Here is a 17,324-nt window from a genome sequence, read left to right as displayed (position 1 = left end):
GAAGCAGGTTTTCATCAAGGATGTCTCTGTACATTGCTGCATTCATCTTTCTCTCGATCCTGACTAATCTTCCAGTTCCTACCACTGAAAAACATCCCCACAGCATGATGCTGCCACCACCATGCTTCACTGTAGGGATGGTATTGGCCAGGTGATGAGCGGTGCCTGGTTTCCTCCAGACATGACGCTTGCTATTCAGGCCAAAGAGCTCAATCTCATCAGATCAGAGAATTTTGTCCCTGACTAAGGCCTTTCTTCCCCGATCACTCAGTTTGGCCGGGTGGCCCGCTCTAGGAAGAGACCTGGTGGTTCCAAACTTCTTCCATTTATGGAGGCCACTGTGCTCATTGGGACCTTCAATGCCGCAGATCTGTGCCTCGATACAATCCTGTTTTGGAGGTCTACAGACAATTCCTTGGACTTCTTGGCTTGGTTTGTGCTCTAACATGCACTGTTAACTGTGGGACCTAGACAGGTGTGTGCCTTTCCAAATCATGTCCAATCAACTGAATTTACCACAGGTGGAGTCCAATCAAGTTGTAGAAACATCTCAAGGATGATCAGTGGAAACAGGATGCACCTGAGCTCAATTTTGAGTGTCATGGTAAAGGCTGTGAATACTTATGTACTTAATTTAAAATAATTAAATTATTTTCAAATATATTCATCTGACGATCTAGCAAAGTTCTTGTATACAAACTTCAATTTACACCACCAATAAAAAGTCAAATAATGAAATTATAAAAAAAAACATCAAACAACAACATCATTATATAAAAGCACAGAAATCTAGTCAAATTTTTGGTAAAATAATCCAAATGAATTGAGCGGTTTAATCCAAATCCTCTGAAGAGACATGATCGCTTTAAATAAAGCTTTTATTCAGATATAAACAAATGCACATTCATGAATATAAATAAATGCACATTCATAAACAAAATGTTCCTAAATAAAGCCTTAATTAAATCTATTAATCATATAACGCTAAAACTGTATTAAACTTTCCAATTCATATGCACAATGTTTTTGATTATAAATTATAATATTTACAGTTTTTATGAACCTTTTGATACAGCAAATTTTTGGTTTCATGGACTTTCTATGGAGTGACAGAAATCTCTCAGGTTTCATTAAAAATCTTCATTTGTGATTCGAAGGTGAATGAAAGTCTTAGTGGCCATTCACAGAACACGGTTTTGTATTAAAAATGTGAGATGCAGGGCAGTGGGGAAAAAAGGCAAGGTCTTTTTTTGAAAGTTTTAATTCTTTTAACTTGAGTGCCGCATTTTAAGAACACTGTGTCATACATGAGATGCTGCAAGATGCCAGCGCAGTGGTCAAACACATTTTACTAGCACATGTTTACATAGAAAAACAATGTGTGAATAACTTCTAATGGGTTTGCTACAACAACATGCAGATGAGTAGATCACATTTATATTCAGTATGTAACTGGTGTTCACTTTACTCTCGTATATATGAGGTTTGGTCAATTAAGCAGCTTTCTCGCCACAATAACTAACCATTTCTCCACAATAACAAACATAGCATCTGATGACTACTTTGCTATTTATGTTCTGCATTGTTTGGCTTCATTTACAGATGTTTAGTTCCTCTTGTGTCATACTCGGGGGTTCCAGAACACATACAATGTCTACAAAAAATGTGCTTGAATTCTCTTTAAACACTGAAAAGTGTAGAATGCAATTTGTGTGTATGTATTTATAGAAACACAAACTCACGCACATGGACACACACACACAAATAGGGTTTCCATATTTCTTGGGGATTTATACAATCTATACAAACTGTATATATCCCTTAAAGGCACAATATGTAATTTTTTACTGCTAGAGGTTGCTTATTCAAAACAAAGGCGTAACTTGATGACGCCTTGATTTCGGTGTGGCTGAAAGCTGTTGGAGCGAATGCTAAGAAGAGACGAGCGCGACACACGTCTTGAGAGCAGTGGAGCTTTTATAATGCCTCAGACGACTGCTTCCACTTCTTCCGGTCATGAGTATGTGGGGTAACGCAGTGTTGTTTTATCATATTAGATACATTTGTGTGTTGAAAGTTGTTATAATGCTAACTCTAATGCATTTGCTCGGCGGCTTCTATGAGACACTTGTTGCACACTGCAGTAAGCTAGATCGATATTAGGCATGGTAAAAAATAGTACTCGCTTTAAATCAAGAATATGAGATTTAAACAATAAGACTTACTGTGTTGAGCTATATAACATGAATAGTTTTCTGTCGATGAATGTATCCAAACAGTTGCTCACCTGTCTAATGAAACACATAATATATTAAAGCATCGTTGATGTTTCCATGGTTTCTACAAAATAAAACCGGAAATCGAAGGTAACGCGAGTATGATGTCATTGACATGGTCCATGTCCTGGTTAAAATTGCTTATTTCTCTGGATTTAAACATTCTTGGAAACATCTGGGATAATGTAAGCACACAAGTCAGCAAAATATATAACATTGTTCAAGTTTTTTTTGGATATTTGAATCCAAAAATCTTACATATTGTGCTTTTAACACTAAACACAACCCTCACAGAAAACATTCTTTTTTTATATTTTCAAAAAATCTTAATTTAGAATGATTTATAAGCTGTTTTCCTCATGGGGACCAATATATGCAGGCCTAAAAAAAGTTTGTTTGGAGTTCGTTTCAGGAGTTTGAAATAGCTTGCCAAAGTGAACTATACGAAAAAGTTATCTGCGGCTGGCAAACACCTTCAAACTACGTTGATCCATGCTGGTATTTACGTAATAGGTAGGTATGTTCTGGTGCTACGCCTACGTTAATATGGAAATCTTCTCCAGTTCATTACATCTGTTCAGTCCGTTGAGGTCATACACTGTTTAAAGCCACATACCTTAAAGCAGAGGTGGGTAAACTTTTTAGACCAGAGGGCCACATCAAGTTTTGCAAACCAAGTGAAGGGCCGCATACAAAATCCTTAATAAAAGAATTTTTATTTACACTGGATGTATGCATGGAAAATATATTATCTGACAGAAACATTTGTCACATTAAGCAACAGTTCTTATTTAAAGGGTTAGTTCACCCCAAAATGAAAATTCTGTCATTAATTATTCACCCTCATGTCGTTCCACACCCGTAAGACTTTCGTTCATGTTCGGAAGACAAATGAAGATCTTTTTGATGACAGAGTGCTTATAATGACGTAAGCAGAATCTACCAAACCTGCTACACATGAGAACAAACCTCCTCCGAAAGCTCAAACGTGCTGCGTAACCACTGAGGTTCATTCTCGTGTGTTACGCAGCACGTTTGAGCTTCCGGAAGAGGTTTGTTCTCGCGCATATAGCAGGTTTGGTTGAGCTTCTGCTTATGTTCGCCGATCAAGGTTTACACGCGAGTAAAAGCTTAAATTAAATCTGTTCATCATAACAAGTGATCAATTCTCTTCAGAAAATTTGGACTAAACCGCTTGATTCATATGGATTAGTTTTCTGATCTCTTCATGAAGTTTTTGAAGCATCAAAGTGGTTGTTTCAAAGGCAGTCAATGGAAGGAAATCTGACAGCATTCTGTCATTAAAAAGATCTTCATTTGTCTTCCAAAGATGAACGAAAGTCTTACGAGTGTGGAACGACATGAATGACAATCTATTATTGAGTCAAATTTTCAACAGATATAATCTTGTGTGCACTGCTATTACTATGTACATATCAGTCATCATAAAACTATGTCTGATTAAAACTGAGGGAGAACCTTAGTCTTTGTCTTTCCAAGCCATGGTTATGAAAGTGTTAATGTGAACAATGAGCCTGGTCCCCTCTCCTTGCAAGGGTGTCAAAGTCTGGAGTGATCTTTGATGTAGAGATCCTCAGGATGGCTGACAAGTGGCTATTTATTAAATTTGATCTGCGGTGGGATCTGCTGTAGTTCATGACTGAGTAGGTTTGTTCACACATGTGGATCTAAATAAAACAAGCATTCTTTGGGCATGCTTTTTAATGTTTTTCATCCAGTGAGGCATGGTTAACTGGTGCTGTCTGAAATTGACAATTTGAAATTGAAATTGTCAATGAGTTCCAGTTGTGTGTCTGGTGGTGCTTTCTCACTGTCAAACGATAGGGGGCATGAGACAAGTTCAAGCTCAGTCTCAATTTTTGCAAAGTCTGTGAAGCGACGGGAAAAGTCTACATGCAGGTTGATCAAAGTGCTGCTGTACCTCTCAATGCAAGACTGTGTTATTGGTGTCTTGTTAAGCACTCTTTCCCATATAAAGTTGACAAGCTTCACAATCACTTTGACAACATTTTCTTCAACACACTTTTACACAAGACAGTGAAGAAATATCAGTTCTTCTGAGTTCGGGCTTTCGTCTTTTACTTTGTCTTGTAACCTTTTTAGCAGTCCAGTGTTTTTACCGTTTAGATGTGGCGATCCATCTGTTGTGACGCTTGTCAGCTTTCTCCACGGCGGGTTATTTTTTTTGAGGCAGATGGATGGACACACTGTCATACAAATCCATACCCCTGGTCATGCCCATCATTGATTCCAACCATGAGGAGTTCCTCTGTTATTTCGAAAATTGTTCATTTCTCTAACAAAAATCAAAAGTTGAGCAGTGTCTGTGATGTCAGTACTTTCATCAAGTGTGATTTGAAAAAAGACTGAATTTATCTGCTTTTCTTTTTTCTTTTTTTTTTTTAGTTCGGAGAGCAGCTGCTCAGCAATCACTTCCACATGCCTGGTAATTGTTCTGCGCGATAAGGTAATTTTCTCAAACTGATATTTAGAATCAGGACAATGTACGTCAGCAGTCTCCACCATATATCTTTCACAAATTTCCCATCCGAAAAAGGCTCGCTGTGCTTTGCAATTTTATGTGCCAATACATAACTAGCTTTCGTTACAGATTCTTGAATAGAACATTGTTTTGTAAATGTATTTTGCTGGGCTTTTAAGTTTGTGGCAAGTTTTACAGCCTAGTTTGCCTTTTCTGCAGATGACAGCATAATTTGAATGCTTGCTTGAAAAATGACGACTGAGGTTGTAGTCTTTAAAAACTGCAATACTTCCTTGGCATATTAGACATACCCCCTTCTGTCCAGTACTGGTGAATAAGTACTTTGCTGTCCATTCTTTGTTGAACACGCAACATTCTGAGTTTTCTTTTTTTGCCACTCTCATTTTCACTCATTAACGTCCCAGTTATTTCCAAGAGCATTGTAATGGACTATATGCAGGGAGCGTTCTTTAGAACTTCCGCAATAATATAAGCCAGCTGGAAAACTTCCGGTGAAATGTCACTTGTTGGTGTGTTGAGTATCAATAGTGTAATACAGAATATAGTAACTTAAATAGTCAGGCCTAGCATTAATTTAGTTATTCTAACATAAGACGACATAAAAAAAATTAAAAAAATAAGGACGTACCTCAGTGTTCCTCCTCGGCTAAATTAAATTCAACCAATTCAACCATCAGTTTTCACACTTTCACATTTTCACTCACCCCCCCTCCAATGAGGCATTTAATGAGGCCCATAAGAGGTATTAATTGCTTTAATGAGCTCATTGTTTCTACATCACATTAACACATTGTTTAAATTAATACATTGTTAACTAACTGCATTTTTGTATATGTACATTTCTGAAATTACATAATTTGGACACAGTCCCCTCTGATAACGGATCACTCTAAATTGTAATGTTGACATGCATTTCCTGTAAAGCTGCTTTGAAACGATATGTATCGTGAAAATCGCTATACAAATAAATGTGAATTGAATTTAATTGAATAATTAACATAAAATTAACAATTCCTCTTTCAATAATAACTGTAGTCTTCAAACTTCACAAAACTGCTCTTTTGCAATTATTTATGTCCAAGGCACACTTAAAGATGCATAAGTGACAATACAAAATAAGACATTTTGAAAAATTGAAAGAGTAATCACCTATTGTCTAGAACAGTTTTGTATGGATATTAATAATGCAAAACAAGTAGTAATAATTGTAAAAAAAAAAATAATTAAATATATATATATATATATATTGGACTGATATAAATAAGTATTGGTCCAAAAAATCTATTATTTTTTACCAATAGTCTTGGTGCTGATGATTCAACCTCAAGAGAGGAACTTAGTTCTGTTTTTTCTGTATTTTGTTTATATTGGGTCAATTATATTACTAAGTAAATAGTTGTTGGTCTCTTATTGGATGAGCTGCCTCTCACTAATCAGAAAATATAGGCTATAAGTTATATCACTATTGTCAGATTTTTATTACTGAAAGTGTCTTTTGTTACTTCGCTACCCTTTGAAGACGGGGTGTATGTAGTACCAATACAATGTACAATGTACAACACAATAAAAATCAGTCTTTTAGTTGATCAATTTCTCCTCTTTTGTGGCTACTGGCTAGAGTGTATCAGCACATAACTGGCAGATGAAATTCAGTCTTTCGCTCTCTGGCCTCCCGACCCAACGGTGCCCCCCAGTGGACTCCATAGCTCCTGACAGCCCACACTCATAATCATGCCCATGGCCAGACGCCCAGTTCTGGTAGCAGCCTGCTTCTCTGTTCTTTATCCAGAACCAGAAGTTAAAGGTGCAGGTGTAACGGAGACCCAGCCATACATGAGAAGTGGAGGCCTGGATGGCTCTTCCTGCTGCCCTCTCCTGAAGCTCCTCACTGTGAATGGAGACCAGGTCCACATGGTGCTTTCTGCAGTAACTCACAGCTTCAGTCCACGTCAGGTTCTCACGGACCAGAATCAGGTTATCTTTGGAATGGTTTGACAAAAATATGGATTATATTAAGTTGTATGTGGAAATAATATGGAACAAATAATAATTGTTTTGATAACATATCGGTCTGTGTAGCTTCCGTGTAGATAATTTTTTTCTTGTTTTTGTCTTCAAAATGGAAAAACAAAGAAACCGTTAATTTATCATATATTCAATCCTTCTAAACATAAAAAGCTACTCTCATATGGTTAGGGTTAAAATTTTGCTGATTTGTCAACAAGATAATAGGGGTGTAATGGTACATGTATTCATCTCGAACCGTACGGTACGGACATCACGGTTCGGTTCATGCAGTTAGACAACTAATAGAGTCAGTCACAGGCGATCCACACAGGCGATCCACAGTCCAGAATGGGGCGCATGCGGTAATGCAACGCTGTTTGCTAACCGCCACAACAGATGGGCTGCGTCCGAAAACTGGAAAATGCTGCCATCTGAGGACACATTTCAAGGTAGGAAGGCATCAAGGCACGTCCTGAATCCAGTGTTAGCTTCACTTCCTGTTTCCTGAGATACCTTCATCTGATCGATTTTTGAAGGAAGCATAGATGTATCCTTAGCTGCCTTTGATATCCCACAATCCTGTGCTTTCCATCTGTGACATTTGAGCTAGAAAAATAAAGATGGCGTCCGAAAGTTGCGTTTTTATATCATTTCTATCGAGAAATTACTACTGTAGTAATTAAATATTTGTTTAGTTCTCTCCAAAGCTCACGCTATTTTGCTGTAGATCATTAAACTGTTACGCTGCCTCAGAAGTCTGTCCGAAATCCGTTCCGTGAGGTGCCTTCATGCACAAACGCTGCCATACAAGTCATTCTCTTATAAGACAGCGAGGCAGCAAGACAGCTACCTAGATCAGGGCTGCGTCCGAAAACTGAAAAATGCTGCCTTCAGAGGACGCATTTCAAGGTAGGAAGGCATCAAGGGACATCTGAATCAAATGTTAGCTTCACTTCCTTTGTCATGAGATGCCTTTATCTGATCGATTTTTGAAGGCATTTTTTTTTGTAAATGTACGTTTTTGACCACTGTTTTTCACTTTTGATGTCATTTCTAGTGAGAAATTACTATTGTAGTACTTAAATATTTGCTTAGTTATCACCAAAGCTTGCACTATTTTGCTGTAGATCATTAAACCTTTACTCTGCCTCAGAAGTCTGTTTGAAATCAGTTTCGTGAGGTGCCTTTTTTGCTAATTTCAAGTAGTGATATAGAATTAACATTGATAGTGTAAAGTTGATTCAGTGACATTTCCATTGATTATTTTGGTTTGTAGTGTAATGCTGAAATCTTACCATTGTTTCGACATTAATTGCAGGCGCAGAAGTGATATTGAACCAACATTACTTCATAATGTTGATTCAATGACATTGATTTTTTTTTTTTTTTTTGTTAATCTCACCATTGTTTCAACATTAATTGTAGGTGCAGAAGTGATATTGAACCAACATCACTTTGTAACATTAATTCAATGCAATTAGAGTTGACGCATCAACATTGACTCAACATTGTTTCAATGATTGCTTGCTATCTGGTTATGAATATTTATATTTATGTTTAAACGCATTCTTTAATGGTGGGGACAGTGAATACTTACTCTTGAGCATTATAAACAATATAGGCCAACTATTGCATAAATTCATTTAAGAAAAAGTAAGAATAACAAATCACAATGAGCAAATCTCTCACCTAGCTCTGTAGTTTTGGCTGGTGTGTGCTGTTTTGTTGTTGCTGGTCCAGGAATAGCTGTAAGTGAGAACATTTTTGGTTAATAAAACTGTATAATTAATGATTTTGCTATAATAAACTATAGTAATAATCTGTAAAAATGTATTATCTGTTATTTTGTATTAATTTAGCAGATAATTTTATTTATTTTTTTAATCCCTTCTCATGTCACATTCTAGATTTCTGTGGATGAATGTACATTTGCGAGATGTACTTGGATTCTGTCTGGCTGTTGATGTTGGCAATGGACCTGGTTTAGTGGTTGTTTTTAGATCCGTAAAGGAGGCAGATAGAGACATTACATACAGACATGCAGTAAATTGAATTAGTCTTATTTTACAATGCATTGTTAAAGAAAAATCATAATTCTTTTGTGGTAGGGACAGTGAAAATGTACTTACTGTTCAGCCTTATAAACTATGTAGGCCAACTATTGCATAAATTCTATTAAGAAAAAGTAACAATAAAAAATCACAGTGAGCAAATCTCTCACCTTGCTCTGTAGTGAGTATTTGTGTTGGTTGACTGCTTATATTTCCACCATCGGTTGTGTTTTTGGCTGGTGTGTGCTCTGTTGTTGTTTTTGCTCCACTAGGAGTAGCTGTAAGTGAGAACCTTTTTGGTTAATAAATTGTATAATTAATGCTTTTGCTTTAATAGACTGTGGATTTGTATGTAATATATTCAAACGTAGACTGTTCTGTAATCTAAAAGGTTATCTGTTATTTCATAAGATGATTTCAATCTTTTATTCCTTCTCATGTCACATTCTAGATTTCTGAGAATGAATGTGTACATTTGATAGATGTACTTGGATTCTGTCTGGCTGTTGATGTTGGCAATGGACCTGGTTTAGTGGTTGGTTGAGGTTTCAGATCTGTAAAGGAGGCAGATTAGAGATATTACATAAAAAGATGGAGCAAATTGAATTAGTCTTATTCTGAGAGTGTAATGTGCAGTTTTAAAAGCTGCTGAGGAGAAAGTGATGAAACGCACCACCATGACAGATGAAGGGCAGAGTGATGTTACAACGGACATAATTCCATCTCCCTGTTTTATTCACTGCAGTACAGCTCTTGTATCTGCTGATGTTTTTTGGCTGACTGAAACTCCGGAATGAAGAGTTGCTCTGATCCGACCACAACCAGGCATCTTTAAATAGTCCGATCCATACAGTTTTATTGATTTTACCCTTTTCTGTGATGTTTTTAGATGGTCTGTTCCATATAGTTTTTAAAGCATTCTTGATATCATCATTTTCTGAGATGTTTCTGACATTGGCTAGATCAGTGTGAATATTGTTTCTGCAATATTCTCGGGCCTTCCTCCATGTTCTTTTCTTTTCAGTTGGGATTTTATTGCCTTTTGCTACAGACAAATAACAAGCTAAAGTTTATAAAGGCTGGTAATATTCATATGCATCATGTCTATTATATTAAAGAAAACCAGTGGGAAGTTTAGGTCACAAAACATTACAAAACGAATGTGTAAAATATGCGACTCTAAATACTTGCAATAGAAAATCTTACCATTAAAGCATACAAATGGCCTTTTTGAGTCACAGCTATCACTAAACCATTCCCCATTGTTGTTCATTGCAGCACAGCCATGATTATTATTTTGATCTGGTTGTTTATCTTTCCAGTTTTGGAACGGCTCTACATTGGAACTGTCTGGCAGTGTCCAGTGCCATCTGAACACTTCACTTCTATAAAGTCCAATGTACACATCATACGAAACATCACTTATGGTTCTGAACAAGCTGTTCATCTCTTCTGCATTATTCACAGTCGCCAGGTCAGTGTAATTCTCACGGCAGAATCTCTGAGCCTCAGTCCATTTCTTTCTGATATTTATGAAGTGATACTGGTGAGATATTTGGCTTGAAGTGAAGGACAAAAGCCCTGTGTAGAACATATAGGATAAACATGGATTAATTAATGGCTTGAAAAAAAAAAAGTAAACATATCATTGTTCATTATGGCAGTAAATGCTAAATTACATCAGCAGTTTCGAAAGTCAAGAAAGAAAGTCTGTATTAAAAGCTTACCTAAGACAGCGAGGAGAATGGACAGCATGATGGTGCAGTGTTCATGGAAAAGACCCCAGTGTGTGTTAAAGCATATTACATATTCTAATAACACTCTTTCCCTTTAAATTAGCGGATCTAGATAAGCTAACAAAAAAGGACACACCTGTTCCTTTAACTGAACACAGAAAGGAACACAAAACAAAAGATCCTCTATTTTAAACTACCTCATATACACAAAAATTAATGCCATTTGAATACTTGCTTCCTATGAAACATTTAAATACTTTTGTGCAAAGGTCTAAAACAGCAGTTTTGCTCATTTACATTATGTTCTACTACAATCTTCTTGAGTAAATAGCACATATTATTTGTATTAATTCTACAATTTCATATATAACATTACAATATTATAAAATGTAATATGATTCATATTACAATATTTATAATGTATTCGTATTACATTTTTAAAAATTGCTTTGGCGCAGTTTTCACAAGCAAGTGCACAATTTTCAAAACTAGTATCACAACAGATCATCAAAAGTGTACTTTTTTCAAACATTTCAGCATATTTTCAATTGTGTTTGTACAAAACACATCACAAAGTATCCTTTTCACTACTCAAAATAAGTGTTTCATATATAAATGTTTCATTCACAGTAACTGCCTTTCACAAGGCTCTTAGTATCAAACTTTTCATTCGCATTTCTTCTCGTTCAGTTATATTTGTCTATTATTTAATCCAACCGATCTTAATGAATTAATCAATAGCAGAATTTTTTGACCATTTTTTGGTCCCTATAAGGAAAACAGCTTATAAATCATACCAAATGATGTTTAAGTGCTAACAGTTATGTTAGACATAATGTTTTTGTTGCCATAAGAACGACATGTAAAGCGCACAGAATCCATTAAAAATGTATAGGATCAAATAAGCAGTTTATCTCTCACTGCTTCACAGTCTTCCATCGCTCTTTATGGTTAAAATGCATCAGTACATAATTGGCAGTCTGCACAAGTGTGGCAGATGAAATTCAGCCTTTCGCTCTCTGGCCTCCCGACCCAACGGTGCCCCCCAGTGGACTCCATAGCTCCTGACAGCCCACACTCCTCATAACCACGAGGCCCATGGCCAGACGCCCAGTTCTGGTAGCAGCCTGTTTCTCTGTTCTTTATCCAGAACCAGAAGTTAAAGGTGCAGGTGTAACGGAGACCCAGCCATACATGAGAAGTGGAGGCCTGGCTGGCTCTTCTCGCTGCCCTCGTCTGAAGCTCCTCACTGTGAATGGAGACCAGGTCCACATGGTGCTTTCTGCAGTAACTCACAGCTTCAGTCCACGTCAGGTTCTCACGGACCAGAATCAGGTTATCTTTGGGAGGGTTAAAAGATAGGTATAAGTATGGTTATATGTGAAAGCAACAAGGAAAAAAGTATGATGATAGCCTATTTAAATCTAATTCCATACTCTATTGTACTACTCCACTGTACTGGAAAATGTGTCTGTTCAGGGCAGAATGCATAGGAGTTACATTATTTTTTATAATAAACAGTGTAAATTTACTAACACATAATGTAGTAATATGACACAAGCAAGAGTACAGCTGTTGTGTTTGACCCACAGCTGTGATTCGGCCATAAATTACAAAAGTTAGTTTATAACTTACATTTTAGATGCAGTATTGCCAGTTACTTTATCTACTTTTTCTCCACCAACAAAATAGTTCCAAACAAAGCTAAAGCAAAATTAACCGGTTCAATGTCTCAGAGCAACACAGTAGTGATGTTTCATCCTGAATGATTTTGTGTTTCGAACGAATCGGTTGAATGATTCAATGACTTTCATAAAAAGATCACCTATTGCTATCTACTGGCGTAACCATGTAACATGCAGAAATAGTAACTGAAAAATCCCCACTAATGCACAGGCAATTTAATGACAGTTTGTCCGGAACACGCACACAAATGGACGAATTACACAAACAATACAATTTTTTTTTCAAAACAGAACTAACTTTCGTAGGAACAGCATCAAAAATATTCACAGTGAGCGTATCTCTCACCTTGCTCTGGACCTGTAGTGAGTATTTGTGTTGGTTGACTGCTTGTATTTTCCCCCTCAGTTGTGTTTTGGGCTGGTGTGTGCTGTGTTGTTGTTGCTGGTCCAGGAGTAGCTGTAAGTGAGAACATTTTGGTTAATAAGTTGCATAGTTAAGGCTTTTGCTGTAACATTTGCAATATGTTGAAATGTAGACTGTTCTGTAACAATCTGAGAAAATTATTAAATTAGCTGCTAAATTATTATTATTAGGGCCCGAGTATCGATGGTGTGAGGACCCTATTGTAATTGCTCGGTCAAATCTTCTTCTTCTCTGAAATAAATTGCATTTTTGATGGCTTAAGCATGCTTGAAAAGTCATGGAACTTTGCACACACGTCAGAAGTGGTGAAAATTTACGTCTGATATGGGTTTCAGAATTAGGTGTGGCAAAATGTCTCGATAGCGGCACCTACAAAATTTCAATTAAGCGCCCTTCGCGCTACATTTCACGTACAAGTATAAAATTTGGTAGACACATGTAACAGCCCAGTACCTACAAAGAAAGTCCTTGGGAGCAAAATCTGAAAACCCAACAGGAACTGAGATATTTTGAATTTTCTCTGCAAAATTTGTGCAGTTTTTTTCCATTTCCAAACATTGTACAAAATTTGTGCAGTTTTTTCCATTTCCAGACATTGTACTTTAACAAACCCCTCCTAGAGCTTTAATCAGATCAACATCATATTTAGTCAGTCCAATCTAAAGGCCTTTGCAATGTTAAATTGCAAAGATTTTGAGTTTTCGTTGAACAGTGTGTCTGTGGCAGCCTGAGAAATTGTGATTGTTGTAAGTCAGGCATACAATGTCCAACCTGCCCCAAACTTCACGTGTGATAAGAGTCCTGCCCTGAACACATCTACATGCCAATATTCAGTTAGTCATAGCACCACCGGTTGGCAACAGCAAGTGACGTGTTTAGCACTACTAGTAACATCCTAAAATATGCAATTGAGTACTAAACATGCTAGAAACATTCTAAAACATGCTAGCAACACTTAGCTGAGTGCTAAAGCATGCTATTATTGTCATGAAACAGGAAGTTGTTGTAACTCAAGCATACAATGTCCAGTCTGCCTCAGAATTCACATGTTTGATAAGTGCCCTGGCCTGAAGACATCTACATGCCAAAATATATTTATAGTTATAGCGCCACCAGCTGGTAGCAGGAAGTGTGGCAAATACAAATGACTGATGTAGTCCTTCTATATTTATATATCTAAATGCATATCGCCCACACTCTGTTTTCCTAAAACCACTGGGTGGCGGTGGCACGGTGCGAGGGCCTTTCAATTGTTATTATTATAGCATAGTATTTTTTTTATTATTGTTGTATATTATTAATATTATTGCATATTTTATTAGATACTCCCACTGTGTTCTTTTACACGTGAGCAGCTCATGATCCAGTGTTTTCAGTGTCTCAGAGCGGCTTGTTTCGCAGGCCTGCATGCCCCTCCACAAGAACTCATTTTTTGCAAACACTGTGAGTTTGGGTCGCTTATGATGTGCATGTGGAAAAGCATCGTACGTCAACCATCTTCCCAGACTTGTAATGAGGAGTGAAGAGCAATTATAAACCAGATGTCATCAACAAAAGAGAAGCTTTAAGGGCCCTATCTAGTTTTTCTCTAAATTTAAAGCTTTCATGGTTTACATTACACTTGAAAAGTAAAGAAATTAAGACAGTCATATTAGTATTTCACAGTTTTACTGTATTTTTTTTTCTTAAATGCTTTTTTATTTACAAGAAATGTTACAATTTTGCTCGTTTTAATTTTGTAAAATAATGATAATAATAAAAGTTTGGGCCAAACTTGTGCAGGCCTACAAACAAAAACAGCAAATCACAATTTTTATCAGAAAATTTTTATCATCCCCAAATCATGCATCTGTTTTTAGTGCACTATCCCTTTAATGTTGGTGCTGGCAATATACCTGATTTAGTGGTTGATTGAGATTTCAGATCTGTAAAGGAGGCAGATTAGATGCATGTTACATACAGACATTAAGTAAACAGAAGGCTGCTTAAGAGAAAAGGATGAACGCACCACTATGACAGATGAAGGGCTGAGTGGCGTTACATTTGATGTCATTCCATTTCCCTGTTTGGTTCACCATCACTGCAACACAATCCTGGTCTATTCTGATGTTACTCCAGTAACGGAAAGAAGAGTTGCTCTGATCCGACCATGACCAAGGGTCTTTAAATAATCCAATCCATACATCGTTTTTTGCAATTTTCTTGACATTTTCATTTTCTGTGGAGTCTCTGATATTGACTAGATCAGTGTGGAATTTTTGGCAATATTCCTGGGCCTCCCTCCAGGTTTTTGTCCCCTCAATCAGGATGTACTTTGTATTGGTTGTTGCTACAGGCAAACGACAAGCAAAAGATTATAATTGCTGCTAATATCAGGTAATAAATATGTCACAATTTTGCACTTTTATAACAGATTACAAAGATTTATGAAACTGGAGCACTATCATAGCTGTTATAAAAACAGTGGTAATGTAAGGTAATGTACAGACAATAGTGCAAAAGAAAATCTTACCATTAAAGCAAACAAATGGCTTTTGAGAGTCACAGCTATCACTAAACCATTTCCCATTGTTGTCCATTACTGCACAGCCATGATTATTATTTTGATCTGGTTGTTTATCTTTCCACTTTTGGAACGGCTCTACATTGGAACTGTCTGGCAGTGTCCAGTGCCATCTGAACACTTCACTTCTATAAAGTCCAATGTACACATCATACGAAACATCACTTATGGTTCTGAACAAGCTGTTCATCTCGTCTGCATTATTCACAGTCGCCAGGTCAGTGTAATTCTCACGGCAGAATCTCTGAGCCTCAGTCCAGTTCTTTCTGATATTTATGAAGTGATACTGATGAGATATTTGGCTTGAAGTGAAGGACAAAAGCCCTGAGAAAAATAAATAAAATAATAATAACAATAATTAATTCATTAATGCCTTTACAAAGAAGAGTACCAGCACATGTACTGTAATTCATGGTATGCAAATCACTACAAACACTTGAAAACATGCTTACATGTGGAAAATTGTTTTCTAAAAAAATAACATTTCAACAGAAAGCTAAATAACTAAATTGTGTCATCCTTTTTAAGATATCATAAAATGACAAAATCATAAAATATATCCATGTTTACTTAAAACGCTTACCAAAGATGACAAGGAGAAAGAAAACCATGATGTAATTTCAGGAGCTACACAGAGCTCAGTGTGTGAGTAAACCATAGTCCATACAGCCTTCTTTTCCTCTTTTTAAATGTACAATCTGACACAAACAAATCAAAATCACAGTTTTAAAAATGGCATGTAATGTCATAGTACTCAACTCAAGAAATGCAGACTCTTTAATAGCCTAGTAAAAGCATAACACTTTTACATTTGACAGGATATTTCATTCTGGTATTAGAAATGTAATACTTACATCTGCTTAAAACGTACTTACTCCTTCATTGTTTGGTCGGAGTCTGACTATTTTAAAAGCAGTCTATGTTTTAAGAATGTTGTTTAGCCTGTTATCTACTCTACTCTTGAGAAATCATGTCGTCATGTACTCCCACAGTCTTCTGCAACATAATTCATTAGAAAGAAGCTGCTTCTTACAGTATTGAATGCTGACTACATATTTTGTAAGATAATTCTAAAGTTGTTTGACGGTTGGAAAATGATCATGCCCACATGCATTCTGCGTAAGAATGAAGGTAAACAGGTCATGTTGCTGATCAAACTGAATGAAATATCATACTTGAGGAATGTGTGTGTGGGCCCTAATCTGTCTAAATAGACATATCAAGTTTTTTCATAACATCATCTCGGATGACCATGCAGTTTCAGTCAAGGATTTAAACTAAAATTTTGAATATTCAGTCAAACAATAAGGGAAAACACAAATGAGTTCTAGTATTACTCTAATGTAATTGCACATATTACACCAGAATGTCACTTTTTATAACAAACCTTTAAAATGTCCTTGAGGTTGCATTGATAATGGATTATAATGCTGATAATGTTTTATTAATAAAAAAGTATAAATATTTCATCAGTTTTGAGAAAATAATATTAATCCAACTATAACTTGCATTGTTATGTGATTCATGTAAGGTGTGTGTGTGTGACTTAAAAAGTAAAAGAGATGTCTTATTTAAGACTGCAGCTAAGACACACATTCAACCAAACTATGGTAAAATGAGTTATTATTATATGACCAGAAAAAAAATAGAAATTTGCTCAAATATAGACAAATAAGTCTATATTTGTCTATATTTGAGCAAAGTTCTATTTTTTTTCTGGTATATCTACAGTAAGCTTTTTAAAAGTGTTAAATTAAGTTCTATAAAATAGTTTTAATTTTACTTCTCCTTTGCACTGCAAATATTATATCTCCATGTGAGAAATAAAAAGTGTCTTTTTATGATGCAGTCAACAGATAAATTAAATAATTATTAAAGAAAGAAAAAAAAAAACCCTGAAAGACAGCCAACTGTATTTGCTTATTCCTAAATAATATTGATGTAATTCAAAAGTGTTCAGACTAAATAACACATTTACCAACCAAAAGAACACGCAGTTCTTCTCAGCGTATATATTTATTTAATTATTTGTTTATTTATTTATTTGCTTGCATATAT

General features: G+C 36.1%; 1 protein-coding gene across 4 annotated transcripts; it reads right to left on the bottom strand.

Moving 5' to 3' along the window:
* Positions 1 to 5,546: 5,546 nt before the first annotated feature.
* LOC127497820 (macrophage mannose receptor 1) lies at positions 5,547 to 17,239 on the bottom strand. Of its 4 annotated transcripts, XM_051866573.1 has the most exons (13): positions 16,121 to 17,227; positions 15,850 to 15,964; positions 15,216 to 15,590; positions 14,712 to 15,032; positions 14,599 to 14,628; positions 12,626 to 12,736; positions 10,586 to 11,934; positions 10,065 to 10,439; positions 9,532 to 9,903; positions 9,332 to 9,412; positions 9,029 to 9,136; positions 8,497 to 8,553; positions 5,547 to 6,779 (listed from the first exon to the last, which is right to left on the bottom strand). In XM_051866573.1, the coding sequence occupies exons 7-13, from the start codon at positions 10,611 to 10,613 to the stop codon at positions 6,415 to 6,417; spliced, it is 1,386 nt and encodes a 461-aa protein (XP_051722533.1). In that variant the 5' UTR covers positions 10,614 to 11,934; positions 12,626 to 12,736; positions 14,599 to 14,628; positions 14,712 to 15,032; positions 15,216 to 15,590; positions 15,850 to 15,964; positions 16,121 to 17,227; the 3' UTR covers positions 5,547 to 6,414. The 4 variants fall into 4 exon arrangements, with proteins under 4 accessions (XP_051722533.1, XP_051722534.1, XP_051722535.1 ...); XM_051866574.1 differs by lacking the exon at positions 14,599 to 14,628; XM_051866575.1 differs by lacking the exons at positions 10,586 to 11,934; positions 12,626 to 12,736; positions 14,599 to 14,628; positions 14,712 to 15,032; positions 15,216 to 15,590.
* Between the last annotated feature and the right edge of the window lie 85 nt (positions 17,240 to 17,324).

The sequence above is a fragment of the Ctenopharyngodon idella genome, chromosome 16 (genome assembly GCF_019924925.1).
Source record: "Ctenopharyngodon idella isolate HZGC_01 chromosome 16, HZGC01, whole genome shotgun sequence".
NCBI lineage: Eukaryota > Metazoa > Chordata > Actinopteri > Cypriniformes > Xenocyprididae > Ctenopharyngodon > Ctenopharyngodon idella.
Note: the sequence above shows the minus strand (reverse complement) of the source record. Positions and strands in the feature narration are given on the sequence as shown.

Bases quoted from the DNA above. Each gene is read 5' to 3' on its own strand.
- LOC127497820 (XM_051866573.1), bottom strand. From the start codon at position 10,613: ATGCTGTCCATTCTCCTCGCTGTCTTAG. The intron at 8,554-9,028 runs GTGAGAGATTTG...TCTCACTTACAG, and splicing joins AATACTCACTACAGAGCAAG to CTATTCCTGGACCAGCAACA. The intron at 6,780-8,496 runs GTGAGAGATTTG...ACCATTCCAAAG, and splicing joins AGCCAAAACTACAGAGCTAG to ATAACCTGATTCTGGTCCGT.